General features: G+C 47.1%; 1 protein-coding gene across 4 annotated transcripts in view; it reads right to left on the reverse strand.

Moving 5' to 3' along the window:
• Positions 1 to 22,519, reverse strand: part of LOC131904340 (calmodulin-binding transcription activator 1) — a 50,585-nt gene that overhangs the window by 22,315 nt on the left and 5,751 nt on the right. For 2 of the 4 annotated variants that reach the window (XM_059255451.1, XM_059255450.1), the window contains exons 2-6: positions 6,875 to 7,026; positions 2,606 to 2,802; positions 2,153 to 2,231; positions 1,191 to 1,506; positions 331 to 515 (exon numbers count right to left, since the gene is read on the reverse strand). In XM_059255451.1, coding sequence (XP_059111434.1) covers positions 331 to 515; positions 1,191 to 1,506; positions 2,153 to 2,231; positions 2,606 to 2,802; positions 6,875 to 7,012 — 915 coding nt within the window. In that variant the 5' untranslated portion in view covers positions 7,013 to 7,026. Of the gene's footprint in view, positions 1 to 330; positions 855 to 1,190; positions 1,507 to 2,152; positions 2,232 to 2,605; positions 2,803 to 6,874; positions 7,027 to 22,519 lie in introns of all 4 variants that reach the window. The other 2 variants (XM_059255449.1, XM_059255447.1) reach the window with 1 other exon arrangement.

The following is a 22,519-nucleotide window of genomic DNA, read 5'->3' on the forward strand; positions in this document are numbered from 1 at the left end:
GTATTGAAAACAGTGAAGCTGTCATCCTGGATGCAAGGAAGCAGGAGACTTCTTAGAGGGTCAGAAGTTGAGTTCTGAAAGGCTGCTACCAAGAGGGAAGCCTGTGGTCAGGCCTTATTCAGGGTGCCGAGTCACAGAAGGAAAATGTGGTCCAAGGGAAGCAGATACTCAACATTTTCCTGAGCAAGACCAGACTGCAAACCCTTCCCGGGTGGGGGTGGGGGAGCCAGGGGTCTGGGTGTGTAAAAATTACATGACTCAGAAGTGAACCGTAATGTTCACAGTCACAGTGAGGTTCCAGCTTCTGCAGGCTTACCTGACCGGTCTTACCTGAATATCATCCATGGGCTGGGGGCATTCCTCGCTCTCTGTACTACCCCGGTAGGCCCCCATCTCTGCATTCACCACCTCTCGGTTAGCCATCATCAGGACACTCATTGGTTCCCTCGGACGCACCTGTGAAGGCGCCGCGTCCTTTACTACACTGGTCCCCTTCGGATTTCCAGTCACCTGTACTGTAGACACACCAATGTAAAGATCTTTGGAACTCCACTTTACTACAGGCTGAGGTGCAGAGGCTTGGAATGCTGCAGACTCTGGAGTGGGAGGGGAGGCTTCCCGGCTGTAGTCCCTCACTCCTTCACTGGGGCTCATTGTTTCGGGGGAAGACTGCTTAGAACTAGGGCTCTGCTTCCTGATATTTGGCTGCTCCAGACTCAGTGCAGTGCAAAGCAGTTTCTCCTGCCTTGCCTGGAAGGACTCAGGGTTCAATTTATGCTTTTTGGGAGCCGGATAATCTTTGTGGCTCTCACTGCTGTAGTAATTAGAGGGTTCAGACCGAGGTCTTCTCAGATCTGAAAAGTACAGTAGAAAGGACAGTCAGGACAGGCGACGAAAGCAGGAATCCTAAAGAACCAACACTTTATGCCTGAGAGATAGAAGTGCGAAGCTGGAGCGCAAGACATTCCTGAGCTGTCAACACTCCCCAGCAGTGCTTCCTGTACAGACTTTCCACACTGGGAGGGACACTAGCCATTGTTAAAGGAAAACCAGAAACATTATGTAACCCGCCCCCCTTGCCACCAACCCTTAAACGTTTGTGGCTATCCTATGGACTCTTCTAAAGGAAGCTGCAGAAAGCCAATGGGGAAGCCAGCAAGTTCCAAGATGAAACCCCTGTGAATTTGTACCTGGATTGGTGCTTGCAATGACAGTGACTCCTTTGGGTATTTCTGGAGAGCTCATGGCCTCCCTGTGCCATTGGGCCATCCAGCTGTCTGTGCTTGGCTCTTCGCTTGGGGCACAGTGGATCCTGGGGGTCTGTCCCAGCTGGGCCTGCTCGTCTCTTTGCAGGTGCTCCAGACATTCTGCTAATTTCACATGGCCCCTCGACCTGGCAATTCCCAGAGGCAGCCTTCCCAGGGAGTCTGGGATGGAGATGGCACGGCGGTCCCATTTGTACAGTACCACCGCTGCTTCTAAGTGCCCTAGGGCACAGGCCCACATCTGAAAGCCAGAAGACAGAACCAGGAACTCAACAGGAGGTCGGGAACAGACTTCACTTCTGCTGTTGCTGGCAGAAGATACACTAGTCTGCAGGCAATCTCAGTGGGGCCACTGGATAATCAATGCCATCACAATCATCTCTAACAAATGCCCAATTCCAGTGAGAAGTAACGGTGTGCATCTCTGACAGTCCCCAGAGTTTATAAATTCACTTTGCTAAATCACTTTAGAATTTATCTTTTTTTTTGTTTGTTTGTTAGTTTGTTTGTTTTTTCCCCAGAAAGGGTCTCATACAGCCCAGGCTGGCCGTAGTTCACTGTGTAGCCGAGGATGACCTTGAACTTCTGAACCTCCTGCTTCCTCCCCAAAAGCTGATGTTAGAGGCCTGTACCATCATCATACTCTGTTTTGCATCTCATCTTTTAAGTGACACTCTCAGATCCCACTGGGGGCCGGAGTCCCTGTGCCAGTCTAGAGATGGTTAAGGGACTAAACAAGCCTCCCCACCAACCCCCTCCCCCCGAGACAGGGTTTCTGAGTGGCCTTGGCTTCCTGGAACTCACTCTGTAGCCCAGGCTGGCCTCAAACTCAGAGATCCCCCTGCCTCTGCGTGAGCCACTGCCTAGCTAACAAGCCTCTTCCTTACCAGAGGAGTGCAGGAGAAGTGGTCCACATTCAGGGGGTCAACCTCCAGTTCCAAATCAATGCTGTCAGCGTGCTTTGTGCTGTTGGGGATAGCACAGAGGTTACCACATGTTAACCCATGAGAGAAGGAAACCCCAGGATAACCCAAAACCTGCGAAAATGAAACCAAACTGGGAACCTAGCTTCCCAAGTGTGAAGAAATAGGATTCTGGACTTCAAGGGTAGTTTGGACTCCATTTGACAGACGCCCAAAGGAAACAGAAAGTCTAACATCTCATATCTCACTCGGTAGTCTAGGGCACAAGACCACACTGATCTCTTGGGAACTGTCCTGGGAAAAAGCCCTGGCTCACGAGCTGTGACATGCACTGAATGACAGGATTCCTTTGCACCAGTAGGAAAGCTCAGGAAACTGAGACGAGAAGACGGCCAAGTCCTCTGCACCTGGCCTTACCGCCATTTGATGAGGGTCTGGATCAGGGTGGCATAGCCCTGGGCAGCAGCCAGGTGTAGCAGGGTCATTCCACGGAAAGTCTTGGAATGGATCAGGTGCTTGGACTTGGTCCAGCAGGCTCGGCTCATCATCTTCTCACAGACTACAACCACACGACTCTCGAAGCAGCCCCCTAGGGCCCCGGTGCCAGAAGCACACTGTGTCATGAGAAAGTACATGTTACAACAAAGGCCACAGGCCCTCCACCACAGCAGAGACACAGATGACAATTAGCAGGCAGTAGAAAACATGTTAACAGTGAAAACAAAGAAATGTTAAGAAGTAGAGAGGGGCTGGTGAGACGGCTGGGAGTAGTTTGGTCCTGGAACCCACATGGTAAGTTGCCCTTTGGAGCACGCGCGAGCACACACACACACCTTATGTTATTTTTAAGTGTGTATATATCCAAGCTATCCAAAACCATTTTTTCCTTTACTTTTTAAAAAGAAATTTTATGTGTTTGAGTATTTTGCCTGCATGTACCATGTATGTGCAGGTGTCCACAGAGGCCAGAAGAATTGTGCATGTACACACACACATACACACACACACATTATGATTATACAAATGAGTGAGGTGTGTGCCTGAGAAGAGGGTGTCAGGTTCCCTGGAGCAGGAGTTAGAGGCAGTAATGAGCCGCTGGACAAGGATGCTGGGAACTGAAACTGGGTCCTACTGTAGTATGAGGTCTTACCTGCTGAGGCATCTTGCCAGCCCCTAATAAATTTTGTTTTTTTTTAAGAAATATGACAGACATGTCAAAGGCCTCAATCCTACACAAAGAACTTCAGGCAACTAAGGAATGCTCAGAGAGAAACAGTCTTCCCCAGGAAAGAACACACTAATTGGTTAAATGGTCAGCCCTGAACACAAGTTATCATGATATAAATTGAGCAGGTTGTATTTAGGAATATGTATATATGTATTTATGTATGTATATATACGTACACATATGTATGTAACAACAATTAATGAAGAAAGAGGCCAGGAATTTGAAAGAGAATAAGTAGGAGTATATGGGGGTATGGAGGGGAGAAAGGGAGGGGGAAATAATGTAATTATATTATGATCTGGGGTTGGGGATTTAGCTCAGTGGTAGAGTGTTTGCCTAGCAAGCACAAGGCCCTGGGTTCGGTCCTCAGCTCCGGGGGGGGGGGGGGGGGGGGAATTATATTATGATCTAAAAAAGTGTAACTTCATATGGGTAATAATAAATTTTGATATATATGTATGTTCTGTTTTACTGAAATGTTACATTTTTAAAATAATTTTGTTTAAACTGAGATACAAAAGTAAAAATTATCATTTTTTTAAAAGAAGGATAGGAAACAAGGGAGCAGCACTCTGAGAAGCTGAGGTGCCATGGACTCCCCATCACTCTAACAGTCATAGTGACTGGGACACACGGATATGTCTCAGGGAGTCAACACTATTGAAAACCCCTAGCCTCCCCGGGGGAGCGATCATTCCAGGCAATGAACTCTCCTTTTCCTCTGGGTTGCGCTGACAGCTGACTCTTGCTTCTTCAGAAAAAGGGTCAAATCACTTCAAGGTGTTCCTTCTTTAAAAAAAAAAAAAAGAGTGCTTAAAACTATCCAAAACCTTTTTTTCCCCACTTACTTTTTAAAAAGAAATTTTATGTGTTTGAGTGTTTTGCCTGCATGTACCATGTATGTGCAGGTGTCCACAGAGGCCAGAAGAACTGGAGTTACAGCTTGCGAGCTGCCATGTGGATGCTGAGATTCAAACCCGGGTCCTCGGCAAGAGCAGCCAGTGCTCTTCACCACTGAGCCATCTCTCCAGCCCTCATTTTTTTTTAAAGTATTTATAAAGTGAAAAGGGATACTTGGGAAAGCATGAGAGATATGAGACATAGGGTTACCAATCCCAAGGGTCCACAGGAGATCAGTTCACCAACGTTGGCCACATGGAAGAGGGATAAAATCAGAGCTGGTAACCACCACAGCCTGAGTCTCAGACAGCACTCTTACGTCCAACACTCTCAGCCAAGTGGCACTTGTAGCCTAATTCCCATCTCCGGTGTTACTGGAAAAGCATTTTTTTTTTTTTTTGGTGGCAATAAGTTCCATAAAATCCAATTAGTACAAAAATAACATTGTTCCTCATTGCTCTTTATTTTTAAATACGGAAGACATGTTTCCAAAAATTAAAGAGGCAGCTGATGGATGCAATGTCATCCTCAACCAGAGTTGTCAAAACACCCCAGAGAAGATGGCTGGGCCATCCCCAGGAGGCAGCAGACTGACCTTGACCCAGGCAGCAAGGCTGTTCTAGAAACACCAACAGACAACTTTATGGAAACATGGAAATCATCAAGCAGTGCACAGTCAAAGAATGTTTCCATTAAACACAAACAGCCCTGTCTCTGTCATTATGTAGCAGCTACCATCATTTACTGGAGAGACTAATCAACCAGCCTATTCCACAGTAGCTGTACTTGATACCGGATCAGATCAAAGAGGGACAGGTGCCACATGGCTGAACTGAACGGGATATACTGTCCCCTTTACACAGTGTTAGTGTGTGAAAAGGATTTCATGAGAACTTCTTATTCTATCCTCAGATCAACTAGACAGGAGTTACTTGGTTTACAAAACTTAGCAGTATCAGGTGAAAATGAAAGCTATCTTTGTAGTGGGGCAGGCCTTTAACCTCAGGACTTGGGAGGCAGAGGCAGGAAGATCCCTTGAGTTCTAGGCCAGCCTTAATAATAATTTACCACATGTGGTCTCTACCACCAATTTCTGAAAACAGGAGAAGTTAGAAGAAAATCTGAGATTAGTGTGGGCACAGATACCATGCTTTGCTTTCATCTATTATTAATATTAAAAACACTGGTGCTAGAGAGATGGCTCAGCAGTTAAGAGCACTTGCTGCTCTTGCAGAGGACCAGGGTTCAATTACCAGAACCCACATGATGGCTCACAACCATCTCTAAGTCCAGCTCCAGGGGATCTGATGCCCTCATGTGGTCTCTTCAGGCACTCTATGCACATGGTGCATATACATACACACAGGCAAAACACCTATGCACATAAAATAAAAATAAATTAAAACATTGCTAGTGCTTCATATTTACAAGGTTTCCGAACAAACAAACAAGATGTACTTTAAAAGAGGGAATTCTGCTGGGCATGGTGATGATGCACAGCTCTGACCCCGACATTTAAGAGACCGAGGAGGCCAATCTCTATGAATTCAAGGCTACCATGGTCTACATAGTGAGCAATACATATCCCAGGCCAGCCAGGGATATCTCAACAACAAAAAGAGAGGTACGGAGGAGAGAGAAAGAAACTTCTGCAAAGGAAAGCATCCTTCACATTGAAGAGCAAGAAGGGGCTCTCTGAGGCTTTCAGGAAAGGACTCAGTAGTGAAGGCAAGAAATATCCAGTCCTCACTCTCAATCTCAGGGAGCCTTAAATAGTTTATTCTCAGACTTCCTCAAGACAAAGCTCCTACATGAAATGTGCACAGAGGCACCAGGAACAATAGTTTGAAAGCAATACTTGGTCACCTCCCTGTACTTGGCCATGTGATAAATCCTTTGTGGGGCGTATGGAGATAGTATTGTGGGGCTCAGCAGACAGAGGTGCTGTCAGCCCATCAGGCCTGACAGCCCGAGTTCAATCCCTGTAACTGAGGTGTGAGGAGAAAACTGAGTCCCCAAAGTTGTCCTTGACCCTCACAAGAATGTCATGTATACATACACTAATGAAGAAAAGAAAAAAAATTTAAAAAAAAGGAAAGGAAATGAGTGCGTGAAAAATGATAACATGGTCTAATGTGATGCTGTTCTCATTCAACAATGTTCCATGAACCGTTTTCTGAGTTCACCTTCTGGGGGCTAGAATTGCTGAATTAAGTTATGCTCTGTATTTCCTAAGATATGGTAAGACACAAAATATGAAGTAGAAAGACTGGCTTAATTTGGAGTTCCAGCCAATGTGCATCACCCCTGGCTGCTCCTTCTAATTGCTGGGGAACACAGTAAGATCTGAGACCAAGAAGGGTAAAAACTGAGGTGGTGAACAAGAGCCCTGCACCGAGGTGTCTTTCACATGCACACACTGAGCGCAGGTACGATGAAGCGGGTCCCTATTCCAGTCTCTGAATGACATCAGTGGCAGCAGGGAGACCACTGGGACCAGGTGCCTCGTGCATGAATCAAACACTAAGTGGACAGAAACTGCCAATGGCAGGGCCTACCTGGGCCTGGCCCCCTCCGGCACCACTTCCGCTGCCGCCTCCGCTGCCGCCTCCACTGCTCGCCTGCTTGTGCTGCTGGGAGCCCGTCATCTCGGCCATCCTCCTCTCCATCTGCTCCAGCCGCTCCAGGATGGACATCCTGAACTGGTTATCTAGGGCAGAGCAGGAGGAGTGAGGCTGAATTCTAGACGGAAAACATTTGACCTGTGGCCTATGCCAGCTTGTGAGTCTGGAGTCCAAAAGGCTGTCAGTAACTCTGCCAAATGAGGGACTACATCAGGCCAGTTTCCCCAGCACAACACACAGGCATCTCTGCACACCAGAATGTAATGTTTACAGCAGCCCACAGTCCCCAGAGGAAGGACCAGAAAAATCCCTTTTGTGTCAAAAGTCTTGCTTTTGGGCTCTTGCTTCTCTATTTCTTTGTGGAATTCCCCACTGAAACCCAAGGGATCTGACAGATACCCCCTCCCCACCCAGGGCAGACACAGGAAGTGGGTATGGTACAGTATTAGCTAGTGAGAAAGGAGACAGGTTGGGTAAGGGCTCACAAGTTTAACAATCTCACTCGGACAGATATGTTTCACTCCTACCTAGGAAAAGGAACAGGTCATCTCTGTGAGAGCCAGGATTGTGATTCAGAAAGCACTGATTCCATACTGCTGAATGAGGACCAGAGAGCACATCTGCACCCCCACCTGTGTGCACACAAGCACACGCAGGAAGCATTGGGATATGTCACAGGAATAAGAAGAGCCCAAATCATTTTAAAGTCACCAGCACCTATGTTAATGCCACAGATTTTCTTAAATATGGTGCCAGGGGCTTAGCAGTTGGCTGGCGGGGGTTGGGGTGAGGTGGGGGTGGGTCAAAAAGGGTCTCTTTCTGCCGGAGCCCAATCAGAATGTGAAAAAACGAGGCAGCTAGTGAATATGACCAGAACAGTGGGTGGGCACAGAACTGAGACAGGTTAGGAAAGGCAACCCGTAAGTCTGGCCAGTGTGAAGAGGAAAACCAGATAGGCCAGCTAAGAACGAAGGGGTGAGTGTGCGTGAGGGAGTAAATGCAAAGGCCCTGAGGCAAGACGTACAAGGAACGGCGGCGGAAGGGTAGATCACGGAGAAGAGAGAGTAAGCTGGGCTGCTTGGAACCCCACTGTGCTGTCGGCCACCTGCACAGCTAGGACACACCAGCCATACCTCCATGTCTCAGCTCCTCAGTGGGAAGAGAGTTCCTGTGGGAACCACACTAGTTCCTACATGTTCATGATCAGAACATACTATGTCCTAAATGAGTGTGCTTGCCATCAGCTTTTAAGATGGACTATGGTCTTCAGGACCTGGCTGAAGACAGTTACGGCACATTTCTCCCCAAAGTGTGAAAGGCACAGCTCTGTTCAGAACACAGCATCTGAGTGATAGAAAAAGGACAAGCTTGGAAAGGGTAGATCTGCTGGTGTTCCCTGCTACCGTACCAGCGACTCCCTGACTGGTGAGCGGGGCAGTGCTCCCTGCTACCCCACCAGCGACTCCCTGACTGGTGAGCGGGGCAGTGCTCCCTGCTACCCCACCAGCGACTCCCTGACTGGTGAGCGGGGCAGTGCTCCCTGCTACCCCACCAGCGACTCCCTGACTGGTGAGCGGGGCAGTGCTCCCTGCTACCCCACCAGCGACTCCCTGACTGGTGAGCGGGGCAGTGCTCCCTGCTACCCCACCAGCGACTCCCTGACTGGTGAGCGGGGCAGTGCTCCCTGCTACCCCACCAGCGACTCCCTGACTGGTGAGCGGGGCAGTGCTCCCTGCTACCCCACCAGCGACTCCCTGACTGGTGAGCGGGGCAGTGCTCCCTGCTACCCCACCCACGACTCCCAGACTGATGAGCGGGGCAGTGCTCCCTGCTACCCCACCCACGACTCCCAGACTGATGAGCGGGGCAGTTTACATACAAGAAGAAATGAAGGCAGAGAGGCAACAGACCTAGGACAGCACCACTTCAAGCCCTGGCTCATCACCAACACTCAGGCAGACACCATTGCTTCACTTTACAGACAGGGACACACAGGGAGGAAACATTACAGAAAGACAGAAGCACAAGTTTGAAGTGCCCTGAAAAACAGACTTCCCTGGAAATTATAAATACCAACTTGCCATCAAATTCATTTTACTTTACTAAACCAAAACCTTTTTTTAAGTCCTGCTGTTGTCTCCATAAATATTAACAGAAACAAGCAGTGCCCACTCAGTGAGACCCTCCATCTCTGCTCCAATTTCACACACACGGGTGGATGTGGCCATCTTGGAGGATTTCACCCAAGTGTTATCAGGGAAACCTCGGGATGAAGGCAGGGGACGGAATGACCAGAGGGGCCTTGAGCAGATCCCACCCCTCTTCCCAGGAACCATCAGAAGCCAGCTGAAGCCAGAACTCCACCCTTGGGTCACCATCCTTCTCGGGACACTGCAGAGGCTCGTGCTTCCTCCCGCAGTGCAGTGCTCAGCATGACCTCCATTCACCTCTGGACCTGCACTAGGCTAGCTCACCCCACTGAAATGATGTGGCGGCTGAATTCTAAACCTCCACGGCTCCGGCTGCTCCTTCATCTTCCTGCACTTCTCCCAGGCACTGTGAACCCAGCAGCCAAGATGGACACCCCTCAGGAGACTAAGTCAGGGGCACTGACTGCCCTGAGACCTGGTCACACGTACCCTGAGACAGCCACCAGTTCCCTGTGGGGCAGAGCTGGAGTGTGCTGTGCTAAGGATGGTCACCTGCTCATCCCTCCTACCAGGCCTCGGGACACAAACTGCAGCTACCACACTGCATTTGATCTCTAGGAACAGGGCTGCCCTGACGCTATGCACTGAGTGCACCCATGTTAATAACCTTCTCCAAGGAGCACTGCACACAGATACCCAGCCTGAGCCGTGAGGCAAATAAACACCTCTTCTTTATACATCAGCCAGTCTCGAACAGAGCTGCCTCTGTAGCTGTGTCCTCTGCATCCATGGGCTCATTTGAAAGATGGGGATATTCTTTAACAAAGGTGGAGGGGACTGGGGAGACAGATGGCTCCATCCATAAAACACTTGCCATGCAAGCATGTGATGTGAACTTGAGAGTTCAGTAACCGTGTAAGGTTGGAGCAGATATGATAACCTGTCTGTAATCCCAGCCCTTAGGAGGCAGAGACAGGATCTCTGGGGCAATCTGGACTAGCTGAATCTGTCGGGATCCTAGTTTGAGTGAGAAATAAAGGTGGAGAGTGAGTGAGGATGATACCCAATGTCAACCTCTGGCTTCCATGCTGAAGTACTTGCTGAAACGCACATATAACCAAACAGAAAGCCCAGGCCTGGTAGCTGGCCTATTACCACAGCTACCTAAGAGGATAAGCAAGAGGATCAAGAGTTCAAAGCCAGTCTGGGTAACTTATCAGCACATTGTTTCAAAATGTAAAATGCCTAAGGGCTCAGCATAGTGGTGCATGCCTTTAATCCTAGAACTCTCAGGAGGCTGAGTCATGCAGATCTCTGTGAGTTTGAGGCCAGCCAGGCCTACATAGTGAGACCCTGTTAGAGAAAAAAAGACAAACATCAAAATGCTCGGGCTGTACATAGCAACAGGATGCTTGCCTTTTGTTTGTGAGCCACTACACCCCAACCCACCAAACCACTCACACTGAACATGGACGGATTTCTTGCTGTCATTCCCTAATACGGCATAATTACTGACACAGCATTTACCTTATTAGATATGGTAAATAACCATGAGATGATAAAATACATGGAAAGATGAGCATAGGCACTATGCAAACACTTCATGTAAGAGACCTGAGCATTCTTGGATCTTTGTGATGTCCTGAAACCAATACACCACGGGGACCAAAGAGGCACTAAATTTTACTATCTCAATAGAATATGGACTCTTGACACCAGAGGTTCTCATTTTAGGCAGGCTGAAGAGACAGCTCGGCTCTGTTCCTAGAGTTTCTGACCCCACAGGTCTGGGTGAGGCCCAGCGGTTGCGTTTCTAACAAGTTCTCAGGGGATGCCGAGGATGCTAGTCGGGACCACATTTCAAGGAGCCTGGCTCAGGTCCTGGCATGCTTCCACTGTGAAAGAACACCCCTCTCTCTTCCACCCAGTGCTTGAATGACTCTGACAGAAGCAGATTCCTTCCCAGCACAGCCTTGGGTAAACTCTGCCTGGCCCCATCTGCCTCAGCTCTGTTGACGAGAATTGGGACCCACACTTTCCCCAAAGTGCAGAGCCAACTCAGATCTGTCAGTACTTGAAAACATTAAGATCCTGTCCCCCATCCCACTCCCCACAATGCTCTCTGCACCCAGCCAAGCACTAACTACATCCCGTTGTTTCTTACCAGTTTCAATTCCAGGTGGAATGTACCCCTGGGTGTTAGTCTCTACACTGGCCTATTTACCTGCCTGACTTCAGGAGAGGAAGGCACTGTAGCCACCATCAGGCCCCTCCCCACAGAACAAGTGCACACATGCGCACCTGCACCCCAGCCACAAGGTACATAATCCTGGCTCCTGACTCACCCAGTCACGAGGACTATCTTTTACCTACACCCACTTGGGTAGAGGTGGTATTCTTCAACCAGGCAGCAGTGACACAGGAGAAGGGATGCAGGAGAGATCGGCGCTCTTGGCTGGGCCCAGCTACAGTGTGACTCACCTGATACCTTATTTCTCTTATCTGTAAAGTCTGTGCACCAACATCTGTCTTGTTTGGATTAAGTAAACCAACATGTGAGGTCTAAGTGAGGAGACTTCTAAGTGTGAGCTACCGTTATGTTGGTATCTTCTCTCAAGCCAGAGCTATGGGGCCTTTAAATATACATATTAAATATATCTATCAATTTTTTATACATATAAATCTTAAATACATCTTATTTACATATACATGGCAAAGATCAGAGCCCCCATAAGCCCTTGTCCAGTTATCTCTAATACTAACATCTCATTTAACACCTTTGTTAAGATGAAGAAACTAATACCGCTATGGCCCCACTACTATCCACAGATCTGAATCTGACTGTAACTCACTGCCCACTAATGTGCCTTTTCTGTTTCAGGACTTAGCCCGGGACACACTGCATTCGGTTTCTAGGGATCCTTGGATTTGTGATTTTACTAGCTCTTACTCTTGACTTCCATCATTGGAAGACCACTAATTGGATATTCTGTAGATGACTCTGCATTTTAGGTTCATCTGATCAGCCTGGTGCTGACATCAGAAGCAGACTTCCTGCCCCTCCATGACATCAGCGGGTCTGAGATGTGCATGGATGATGTGACCCTTGATTGTTTAGTTTGGGCAGGGTCTGTTGGACTTGTTGATGAAGTTGGGATTTTTCTCATGTGGTCTTTGGAAGCAAGGAACTAACTTTGTCTGTGTTCAAAGTGAAGAGCGCTGAACTCCACATCTTGGGAAGAGGTGTCACATGTCATCTGGAGTTCTCCAGTGAGGAAGGAAGTCTTGTCTGTCTCTACTTATTCAGTTGCTTCAAGCAATATTGTCTTGTGTGTACTTATTTTCTACCCTGGGTCACAATCTAACACTATATTATTGACTTCTTGTTCCAAGTGCCCAGCTTTAGCCACAAGCTCTTCCAGGCCGGACCCCAGGCTCCTCTCTCACATCACCACCATCATTCTCTTTTGAACACTTTCTCAACTTCAGGGACTTGTCACAAGACACTCGGGGTTTGCCTTTTATTTCTCATGCTCCAGCCTTAGAAGCAACAATCCCTGTGAGTTGTGGAGCTCCATTCCTTTCACTGGAGAATGGTATTTAGGAACCAAGACTTGGGTGCTATGTGAGCTCACTGCATTGCTTCTAGGCTGTCAGTGGACAGAGCTAATAGACACTTGTATGTATACAGACACATACTTCTACAGTTATCCATCTGTTCAGATGTTAAAATAAACTGGAGTCCACACTGATAGATGAGAATAACATTACAATGTTCATTCATACCCCCTGGGGCCACTGAAACACAGACAAAAGAAGATGAAAAGAAGCAATGTTATGACATAGTAAGGCAACACCAGACGTGCTGCAAATACTGCCCAGAGATGGGTTAGACTGCAAGAGGAGGGAGGAGGGAGAGAGGAAGAGAGAACCCCACAGGTATGCAGGGCAGGTGCAGTAGCATGCCTGACCAACCTTACTCCAATTCTTAAGTTTCCAACAATATTAGAAAATGTAAGTATAAAGAAAACTACACTCACAATCATGCATACCTCTGATGGTTATAAAGATCAGAAAGAAAAAAAAATGTGACACAACCAATCATTGTCCAAAAATGTAGAATGGCTTGTTGGAGCTTTGTGTGGTGATGCACATCTTTAAACCCGGTACTCAAGAGGCAGAGGCAGGCAGATCTGTGAGTTCAAATCCAGCCTGGTCTACATAATGAGTTCCAGGCCAGCCAGGTCTACACAGTAAGACACTGTCTCAAAAAGCACAAAACAAGAAACAAGAATGGCTACTTGGAGCTTGATTCACCTGATCCCTGCCTTTCCCATTATGCAAAGTACTGATAGGGATTTCTAACTCTCAAAGGCATTCATTTAAAAACATTCCAAGTTGATAATTGCCTAAATCTTTAAAGTTCCCAGGCCATACCAGAGGCCTAAAGAAAAAATTTTAAGAAACCAGACACCTACAACATGCTCTATGTTCAGAAAACATGGAATCTGCTACTGGAAGAGAGGAGCCACCCAGGGCATCTGCTATGAGGGAGGTGCTGTCTGTGGGGAAAACAGAACAGAACAGAACAACAACAACAACAACAATAACAACAACAACAAAATCCCGAGCCTGCTGCACCTCCTGCTGGCTCCTGATTTTGTACAGCCCATTTTAAGTTTCAGAGCCCAGTAATTTTCATGGCTGTACTGGATGATTTCTGACATGAGATCAACTAATTTAAAATATTGGGGTAGGGGACTGGAGAGACGGCTCAGCCGTTAAGAGAACTAGCTGTTCTTCCAGAGGACCTGGGTTTCAATTTCCAGCACCCCCATGGTGGTTCACAATGCTTCTGGCCTCACTGGGTACCAGGCACACAAATGATGCACAGGCATACATGTAGACAGAACACCCATACACCTAAACTAAAATGTTTTTTAAAATTAAGGGGATGAGAAATGGCTCAGCAGTTGAGAGCATCTGTTGCTCTGGCAGAGGACCTACATTTAGTTCTCAGCACCAATGCGATGGCTCATAACCATCAGTAACTCTAGTTCCAGAGGATATGGCATCCTCTTCTGGTCACCACAAGTACTGCATGCAAGTGATGTGCTTACATGCAGGCATGCAGAACACTCATACACACAAAATAAATGCAAAAACATTTTTAAATTAAATCCTTCTCCTTGGACCTATAACATAGAACTGATCTCTGTTGTATCGTGGCATGCTCTTTAGCAACTGTTCCAGGTCACATTTATGTTTTGTTTTCTCTGAACACACCAGGAACTTTCCATGCCTCTGGCCTGTAGTTAATATCGCCCTTTGCCCACGTCCACCTGTGAACCCGATTCTTCATAAGCCCAACCATCACTCTGGGCAGTGCATTAACAGCAGCTACTGAGCGGCTACGTGGAGCACCTGCAGAAGCTAGGTACCCCTGTGTAAGCTCCATTTTCCCAATGACTAGAGGATCCACTCTTGACTCACAGGGGAGAAAGCAGAGGCTCAGAAAACAGCTTCCTTACCCAAGGTCATGCTGTCTTTAAGCATCAGGGCAGAGACCTGGACACAGGCTGGAGTCCCAGGTGTTGTTTCCACTGCACCCAGCCACCTTCCCTGTGTTGTCCTGTCCTAGAGAACTCAGCAAACACACATGCACTTGTCTTCCTATATGTCATCCCATTACTGGCAAGACTTGCATGGGCTTTTGGGAAGCGGGGTCTGGCAGCAGAGTGGGTAAGTGTTCAGGGCAAAGAGTATTGTTTTCTAATTTAAGCACCTGGGAGCCAAGCTATTGATGAGGTCACCTACCGACTAGCCAAGGACTCGGCAAATTTCACTGCCACAGTGGATGTATGCACCAATCAGCAGCTCTTTTTGTTTGCTTTGGTGGGGAGGGTTTGGTTGAAATGGTCGAAGTGCAATGGAGCTGAATTGGAGGGTGGATGATTTAAAAAGCTGCGTTTACCTGGCTTTTTTCTTTTCTTTCTTTCTTTCTTTTTTCTTTCTTTCTTTTTTTTTTTTTTTTGCAGCTCAGGTAAAGAAATGATGTCACTACACAGTGCTGGCCATGAAGCCTGGCAGCAATTGTGACCATCTGACGTCCTCAGACACTAGCTGGAATTTCCCAGCAGAGCAATGTCACTTTTCTGCAGCCGTTGGCGCTGCACACTAAAAATATCACTGACCCCTAACTGCTGGATGCCCCCTTTTCACTTGGGAAATGGGCTGTGCAAATGGCAGAGCACACCTTCACGAAAGCAGAGCCTGTAATCAGTCACCAAAGTGTTAAACAGGTCTATCAGGTTAAGCTGCTATGTAAACATGGAATTTTAATGATGTGAAACAAAAGAAGTATTTTCTAGCGCAACCTCAGAAGCATGCTCGGGCACGGATGCCTGCAACTCAGCTAAGGCACAGTACATGCAGAGACGCATCGTGTGCACTGAGGCACTTCAGGTCGTGTTGCAGAGTAGGAGAAAGTTTGCCTTGGCAGGTAAATGAATGAAGGAGCAATCATCAAATACCATCTGCTATTTTAAAACGCGTTATTTGTGTCTCAAGTGCACATGTGCCTCCTGTTGCTATTTGGACAGGGAATGAGAAGCCGTCTCTCGTTCCATTTACAGCCCTTGGCTTCAGTGGCACCAGGAGCTGACAAAGCAGGAGGAGGCATGGCTCGAACTATTTCTGTAAAGAACTGTAATTGCTGCTTAGGAAGTCTCCTGAATGTTTCAGGAAGCTTGGAAAGATGGGGAAAGTGAAATCACTTCATTCCTTCCCAGAATAAATGGGGCCACTGGAGTCCATTAAGCTGCTCCTCCCTGGCAAGCCGTGTAAGACGTCTGAGTGCAGAGCGAAGGGTAAGGGCCAGTCCGAGATAAGGCACACGCTGTACCACTCCGATTTTCCAAAGCAACTGCTAAATTTAGCCTTAGGAAAAAACTGCCATACTCACTCCACTTTTTAAAAACCCTCCAACTCTGCAGACCGGAACGCTAGAACGGGAGGTCAGGGTGCTTCCTCCATTTGCAGTGGTTTGGGACTCCAATTTCTCCTCCTTGTCTTTGTTCCACACAATTCTGAGTGAGAGTCTCAGGAATGCCCAAAACTCTTTTGGGAGACTGCTGAACAAAAACAACTGGCCAGCAGCAGTGAGAGCGAAGCCAACTTCACAGTTCTCTCCTACACTCGGTTGTCCACTATGAGAGCCCGAGGTGCGAAGAACAGCAAGCTTACTCGTCAAGGACCCCAGGGTTCTGAGGGATGCCCGAGAGCTCAGCCGTCACTGCAGGAACATTAGGCAGGAGAGTGCCCAACTTACTGCAGGAGCTGACCTTGATGTCAACAAAGCACAATTCACCTGGGACTCAAGGCAGCAAAACAGCAGCCAGGAAGAACGGAAGAGAGCAGGACTCCGACCGAGGATCAGAGGGTCAGTGCCCACTCTCATAGCTCCCCTCTACATATGCTAACTTTCCAAAAAGACCAGCCGCAACAGTCCCGGCGCACTGAAATACAATACACAATGAAACCCATCATTCTGGACAATTAATGTATGTGAATAAAAAAGAAACACGATAAACAGGAAAGGAGACATCAGACAGACATGGGGGAAGCAGATTACACTGAAGCCTGAGGAGGTTTTTTAACACAGAGTGCTAGCCTTTGACTCGGGGGACAGACAGAAGACACATGGGTGGCAGAAAAGCTAACTGGTTCGCAGGAAGGAAATACAGAGCAAAACCCCTAACGCCTAAGGATTGAAAAGGACAAAGCATGAAGCAGGCAGAACTGTCAGGAGTGAACATGGTAATCAAGTGAAGGCAGATTGGTTGTTTCATGGTTATAAGTGTCATCAAAAGTCATTTAAAATTCATTGGGAGTCCCCAAAAAGCTGCCAGTTATGTCTAGCTCGGCCACAGCCTTGCAGCATACAGGGCTGTAACAGAAATCTGCACCAAGCTGAGTGTGGTGGCGCACACCTTTAATCCCAGCACTCGGAAGGCAGAATCGGGTGGATCTCTGTGAGTTCAAGGCCAGTCTGGTCTACATGTTGAGTTCTATGACAGTCAGGGCTATGTAGAAAGACCCTGTCTCAAAAAAAAAAAAAATGCACTGAGAGATATCTGGCAAATGAATGATTTCACCCATCTGAAAGATAAGATGTGAACTTCAATAACAAGCTATTGTCATTTCTATGATTCGTTTTCCTAAGAAGTCACTAAAAGCAAGTTCTTGCTTTGTTTACCACTTGCTTTGGTTTTGCTTTGAATGAGACAGGGTGACATGTAACTCAAACTCACTACGTAGCCAAGACTGACTGTCAACTCCTGACCCTTCTACCTCCACCTGCAAATGCTGGAGAGTTACAGGCATGTGCCACCACACATGACCCTGCCACTTCCCATCCTTCATTTGGGAGGGCATCTTTTATCTATCTTATCAAAGAAATATCAAAGACCAGGCCTCCGAAACCAACAAAACACCTCACTGAGATGAAAGCATGTAATAACTTCCACTCAGGCCACTTTCTCCTTAAAAGCAGTGCTCCGCAAGATTGGGAAGGAAGCAGAGTGTAAACACAGTGGAAAAGAAAGGATGGTTTAGTGCCTCTGGGGAAGAGCAGGCAGATAAACCTGGCAGCTTCCAGTGAGGATGTCCATCCACAGGGACGCTCGGCTTCCAGTTAGGATGTCCATCCACAGGGACGCTCGGCTTCCAGTTAGGATGTCCATCCACAGGGACGCTCGGCTTCCAGTTAGGATGTCCATGCACAGGGACGCTCGGCTTCCAGTTAGGATGTCCATCCACAGGGATGCTCGGCTTCCAGTTAGGATGTCCATGCACAGGGACGCTCGGCTTCCAGTTAGGATGTCCATCCACAGGGATGCTCAGCTTCCAGTTAGAATGTCCATGCACAGGAATGCTCGGCTTCCAGTGAGGATATCCATCCACAGGGATGCTTGGCTTCCAGTGAGGATGTCCATCCACAGGGATGCTTGGCTTCCAGTTAGGATGTCCATCCACAGGGACGCTCGGCTTCCAGTTAGGATGTCCATGCACAGGGATGCTCGGCTTCCAGTGAGGATGTCCATCCAGCAGGAACTCTTAGTCCCAAGTTCTTGCTGGTTTCCAGTATCTGCTAGACCACCCACTCTACACACTGGATGGAAGAATTCCCCTTCTGGTTCCCGACTCACTCTCCCATGTGTTGTCAGAGGCCCGCAGTTGGCAAGGCTTGGCTCTCGGGCTGATTGTGGGGAATCACCTGCAGACACACTCTGTTGACTTGCTAACTTGTGAGGATGTTAAAGTCCAAGATGATTCAAAAGCATTTTATTTGTTTATTTTTGAGACAGAGTCTCACTATGTAGCTGTGGCTGGCCTGAAGTTCCTCTGTAGACCAGACAGGCTTTGAACTCACAGAGATCCCTTACCTCTGCCTCATAAGCGCTGGGATTAAAGTTGTACACCACCACGCCCAGCCTAACATTTTATTTTTTAAAACAATGGCATACTTCTACCTCACAACTTGAACATTTAATAACCACATTTTTCACAATGCTATAAACTCTGAGACAAATACAGACAAACTCCCTTCTAGATTAATCAACTGAAATACATATGTTTAAAAAGAAACAGCCATAATACTTAAAATAGTAGACATTGCAGGTAAGTCTCAATACATAAAATTATTTAAAGAGGATATTTTATAATCTTTCTGATAAAAGAATAAACATTTTGTTAAATTCAACATAGTTCTTGAAACATTTTATCTGTGAAGGGAACAAGTAGTTTTAGGAAGTGCTTGATCCTCAGAATCTTTCCTTAAGAGGACTGTTTGGTCCTGGGCTCCATCTGCTGCATCAGAACCAGGACAAGTCCACATCTGAGCAGTGCCCATTCCATGTGGCAAGTGTGGGAGGAAACTTAGCACTTCATGTCTCCAGCGCTCACCCCCAGGCCAGGTCTGCACAAGTGCTCCACTGAGGCCTGACTGGAAGAGAGAAACCAGCTGGTGTTTTTCACTAGCGATACAAAACTTGACTTCAATCAAGTGTGGGGCAGCCTGCCCTGTTATCTTCATAAAAGCCCCTAAAGTGGACTTCCTGAACCATTCCACTCAGAGCATGGTTCTAAAGGTGTGGGGAACAGTTCAAATATGGAACAAAAGGTCAATAACCAACTCCGGCAGCCATGGAAGCCAGCCCCTGACACACGGCTCCTTCCTCCCTCCTCACTTCCCCTGGTTTTCCCTCTCTGCCCCAGTCCATTTCCCCAGAGTCAATTCAGTCTGTTCCTTACCCTTGCTTAGCTGGTAGTAATCCTGGATGCTACACCTGTTTTTGAGGTGGCTGATGAAAATACATACGACTAATGGCAAATGAGATGAGGCCAAGTCAAGAATCGGAACAGAAAAATGCTCAGCTCAAGCAGCTATACAGAAAATAGCACAAAGTGCTCCAAAGGAGTTAAAAGGGAGTCCTTGATTTCACTCACGTAGCAAAGCAGATAAAACAGAAGCCGCCGATTTCAGGATCCCACAACCTGCCCTTGCCTGGATGCATGACTTTCCTAACATCAGAAGGAGGACTGGAGGAGACAGCTCAGTAGTTAAGAGCTCCTGCTCCTTCAGGACACAGGTTTGGTTCCCAGCATCCACGCTGGGCAGCTCACAGCTGCTTGTGACTCTAGCTCCCTGGGATCCAGTGCCTTCTTCTGGCCTCTGTAGGCAGTGCACTCACATGCACAAACCTACACACAGACAAACACAATACACAGAAGCACGAAGGCATGAAATCTAAAAGAAATCTTCCATAGGTCCTAATAAGAATGCTATGGAGCTGGGCATAGTGCACGCCTTTAATCCCAGCACTCGAGAGGCAGAGCCAGGCAGGTCTCTGTGAGCTCGAGGCCAGCCTGGTCTAGAGAGCAAGATCCAGGACAGGCACCAAGGCACCAAAACCACACAGAGAAACATTGTCTCGAAAAAATAAATAAATAAATAAATAAATAAATAAATAAATAAATAAATAAAATGCTATGATTTCAGATTCCAGCTTCCTTGTAATAAAAACAGTGCTGGGTTTCAATAAGTCCACAAAAAAGTCTAATGTGATCTGACTTGTCAACTGTCTGAAGAAATGGCTTAGGCCAATGACAAATTAACCAGGACTGCACAATCAACTAACCAAAAAAAAAAAAAAAAAAAAAAAACCTGCAAAAAATGTAACATTTTAAGTAGGTTTATGCTGTCTTCATAGCTATCCTGGACTGCATGTGGCCCATAGGCCACAGGCTGGACACCCATGGTATATTCTGCCATGTGAGGTGGCCATCACCAATACATTGCCCTTGATTTAGACCAAAACCACAGGTCAAAGTGCACCTTCTTTTTAAAAATACTTTATCCAGTCTGGGTGTTGTTATCGGCAACAGGAAGTGATTCTCAAATACTGAGTGGGGATAGCTGGGCTACGTATCTCTTCCCTATACCCCATCTTCTATCTCAGGAGACTCCCTCAGTAACTACAGTTCCCCTCCAGACACCAGCTGCCACACAAGGACCTCCTCAAACCTCCATCCTCTTTTCTCTCTCATGGGTTTGACTCTAAGACCACCTGTCTCAAGCTCTTTGCTCCATTTGGATTAAAAAAACAAAACAAAACAAAAGAATGCTGCAACTGTAACACAAGAGTAACATTAGGGTTATGTCATTCAGAAATCTAAATTACTCCTTGGCCTTACTTTAAGCTGTTGAGGGTACTGGCCAGTGAGATGGTTCTGTGGGTAAAGGCCTTGTCACCAAGGCTGACAGCCTGAGTTCAATCCCCATGACCCACATGATGGAAGGAGAGAACCGACTCCACAGGATGTCCTCTGGCTCCACGTCTACCCCATGGCATGTACATCCGCACATAAACACAAATAAACATAGTAAAAATGCAGTATTAAAAGTACTAGGCACTTCACTTTTCAGAACATCTTTCTGAGTTCTGTATGAGTTAAGAATCCTCACCAAAAATGTTCCCTTTTACTAAAATTATTTTCTATGTAAATTTTTGCTCAAGCATTATTGTTTTATGTACGTGAGGTTCACCATTCCCTGGTTTGGGGGACACATTAAGTGTATGTTACATGTTGATATGTAAATTATGCAGCTCAGTGCTTTATAGTACATATGTGACACATATTATGGTCATTTTTTCCTTGCAAATGCATACTGAAAGGGTTTTGTTCTCAAGCTAGCCCGGGGTCTAGCACTGTGGAAAGTAGGAAGTATTATTGACAAGCTTATAAGCTTTTTTTTTTTAAAAATGTCCCCCATAGTAACAGGGACTTAACTACCTGTTTTCCAGTTGGTGGCCCTCTGGGGGCTTTAGCTGGTACAGCCTCGCTGGAGGAAGCACAGGAATTGGGGAGCCACTTTTAGTTCAGTCTCTCTGCTCCATGCTTGCATTGGAGACCTGAGCACTCAGCTTTCTGCAGCTGCTGCTCACTGCCGCCCCCCTCCGCCATTATGGACTTTATCCCCCTGAAACCCTAAGCCCAAATGAACTCTTTCCTCTCTGGGATGCCTTGAACATGGTGTTTTATCACAGCTTGTATACTTCTAGAGTTATGAGTTCTTCCTATTGTTTTATATTAGTAACTAAAACACCTTTCACACATTCTAAAGCCAAGGGCATTGATTCTGGCTAGAGTAGAATCAATGGCTTCTTTCACAAGCAAAGACAACAGGATACTTAAATACACTCTTCGTTGGAAAGTCCAAACCACAAGTGTGTAATGTTAAGAAACTGAATCATATTTTCTGAAAATGGTCCTAAGGACCATTTGTCAGTAACTACTGAGGAGTCACTGAGCAGCAATGGGTTCTAGTGTCTCCTCATTTAAAATAGGACAGGAGTAAGAACACAGGATGCCGAGTCTCTGTAGTTTCAGAGTGATAATCTGGTGTTATGATAGAAAAGTGTCAGTTCCCACACAGTGTGCCCACCTGGCCTCCCTTCCTCAGACCATTGTGGGGAACACAATGTCTGTGACCCATCCCCAAAGTCACACATTCAAATACTGTGGTATTAGGAGACAGGGCCTCTGGTGAGTAGTTGGCTCACGGTGGAGTTCTTATAAACAGACTGCTGCCCTTTAAAGGGATCCCAGAGAACCGTCTTGTTCTTCTACAAGGCTGGCGACCCAGGAGAACACAACCACGGAGGTGGGCCCCCTGATCTGGGACTTCCAGTCTCCAGAACTGTGGAAATGACTGCAGTGTCTACACTGCCTGCTGAGGATAGTATGTCACAGCGGCCCAGACTAAGAACTATTCTTGCCCTAGACTCAAGGTGGTGCTGGCACCAAATCTTGACTCCAGGAGTGAGTAGACAGTCCAGTCTCGCCAATGTGGGTGCTACCCCCT

This window comes from Peromyscus eremicus, chromosome 2 (genome assembly GCF_949786415.1).
Source record: "Peromyscus eremicus chromosome 2, PerEre_H2_v1, whole genome shotgun sequence".
In the NCBI taxonomy this organism is placed as follows: Eukaryota; Metazoa; Chordata; class Mammalia; order Rodentia; family Cricetidae; genus Peromyscus; species Peromyscus eremicus.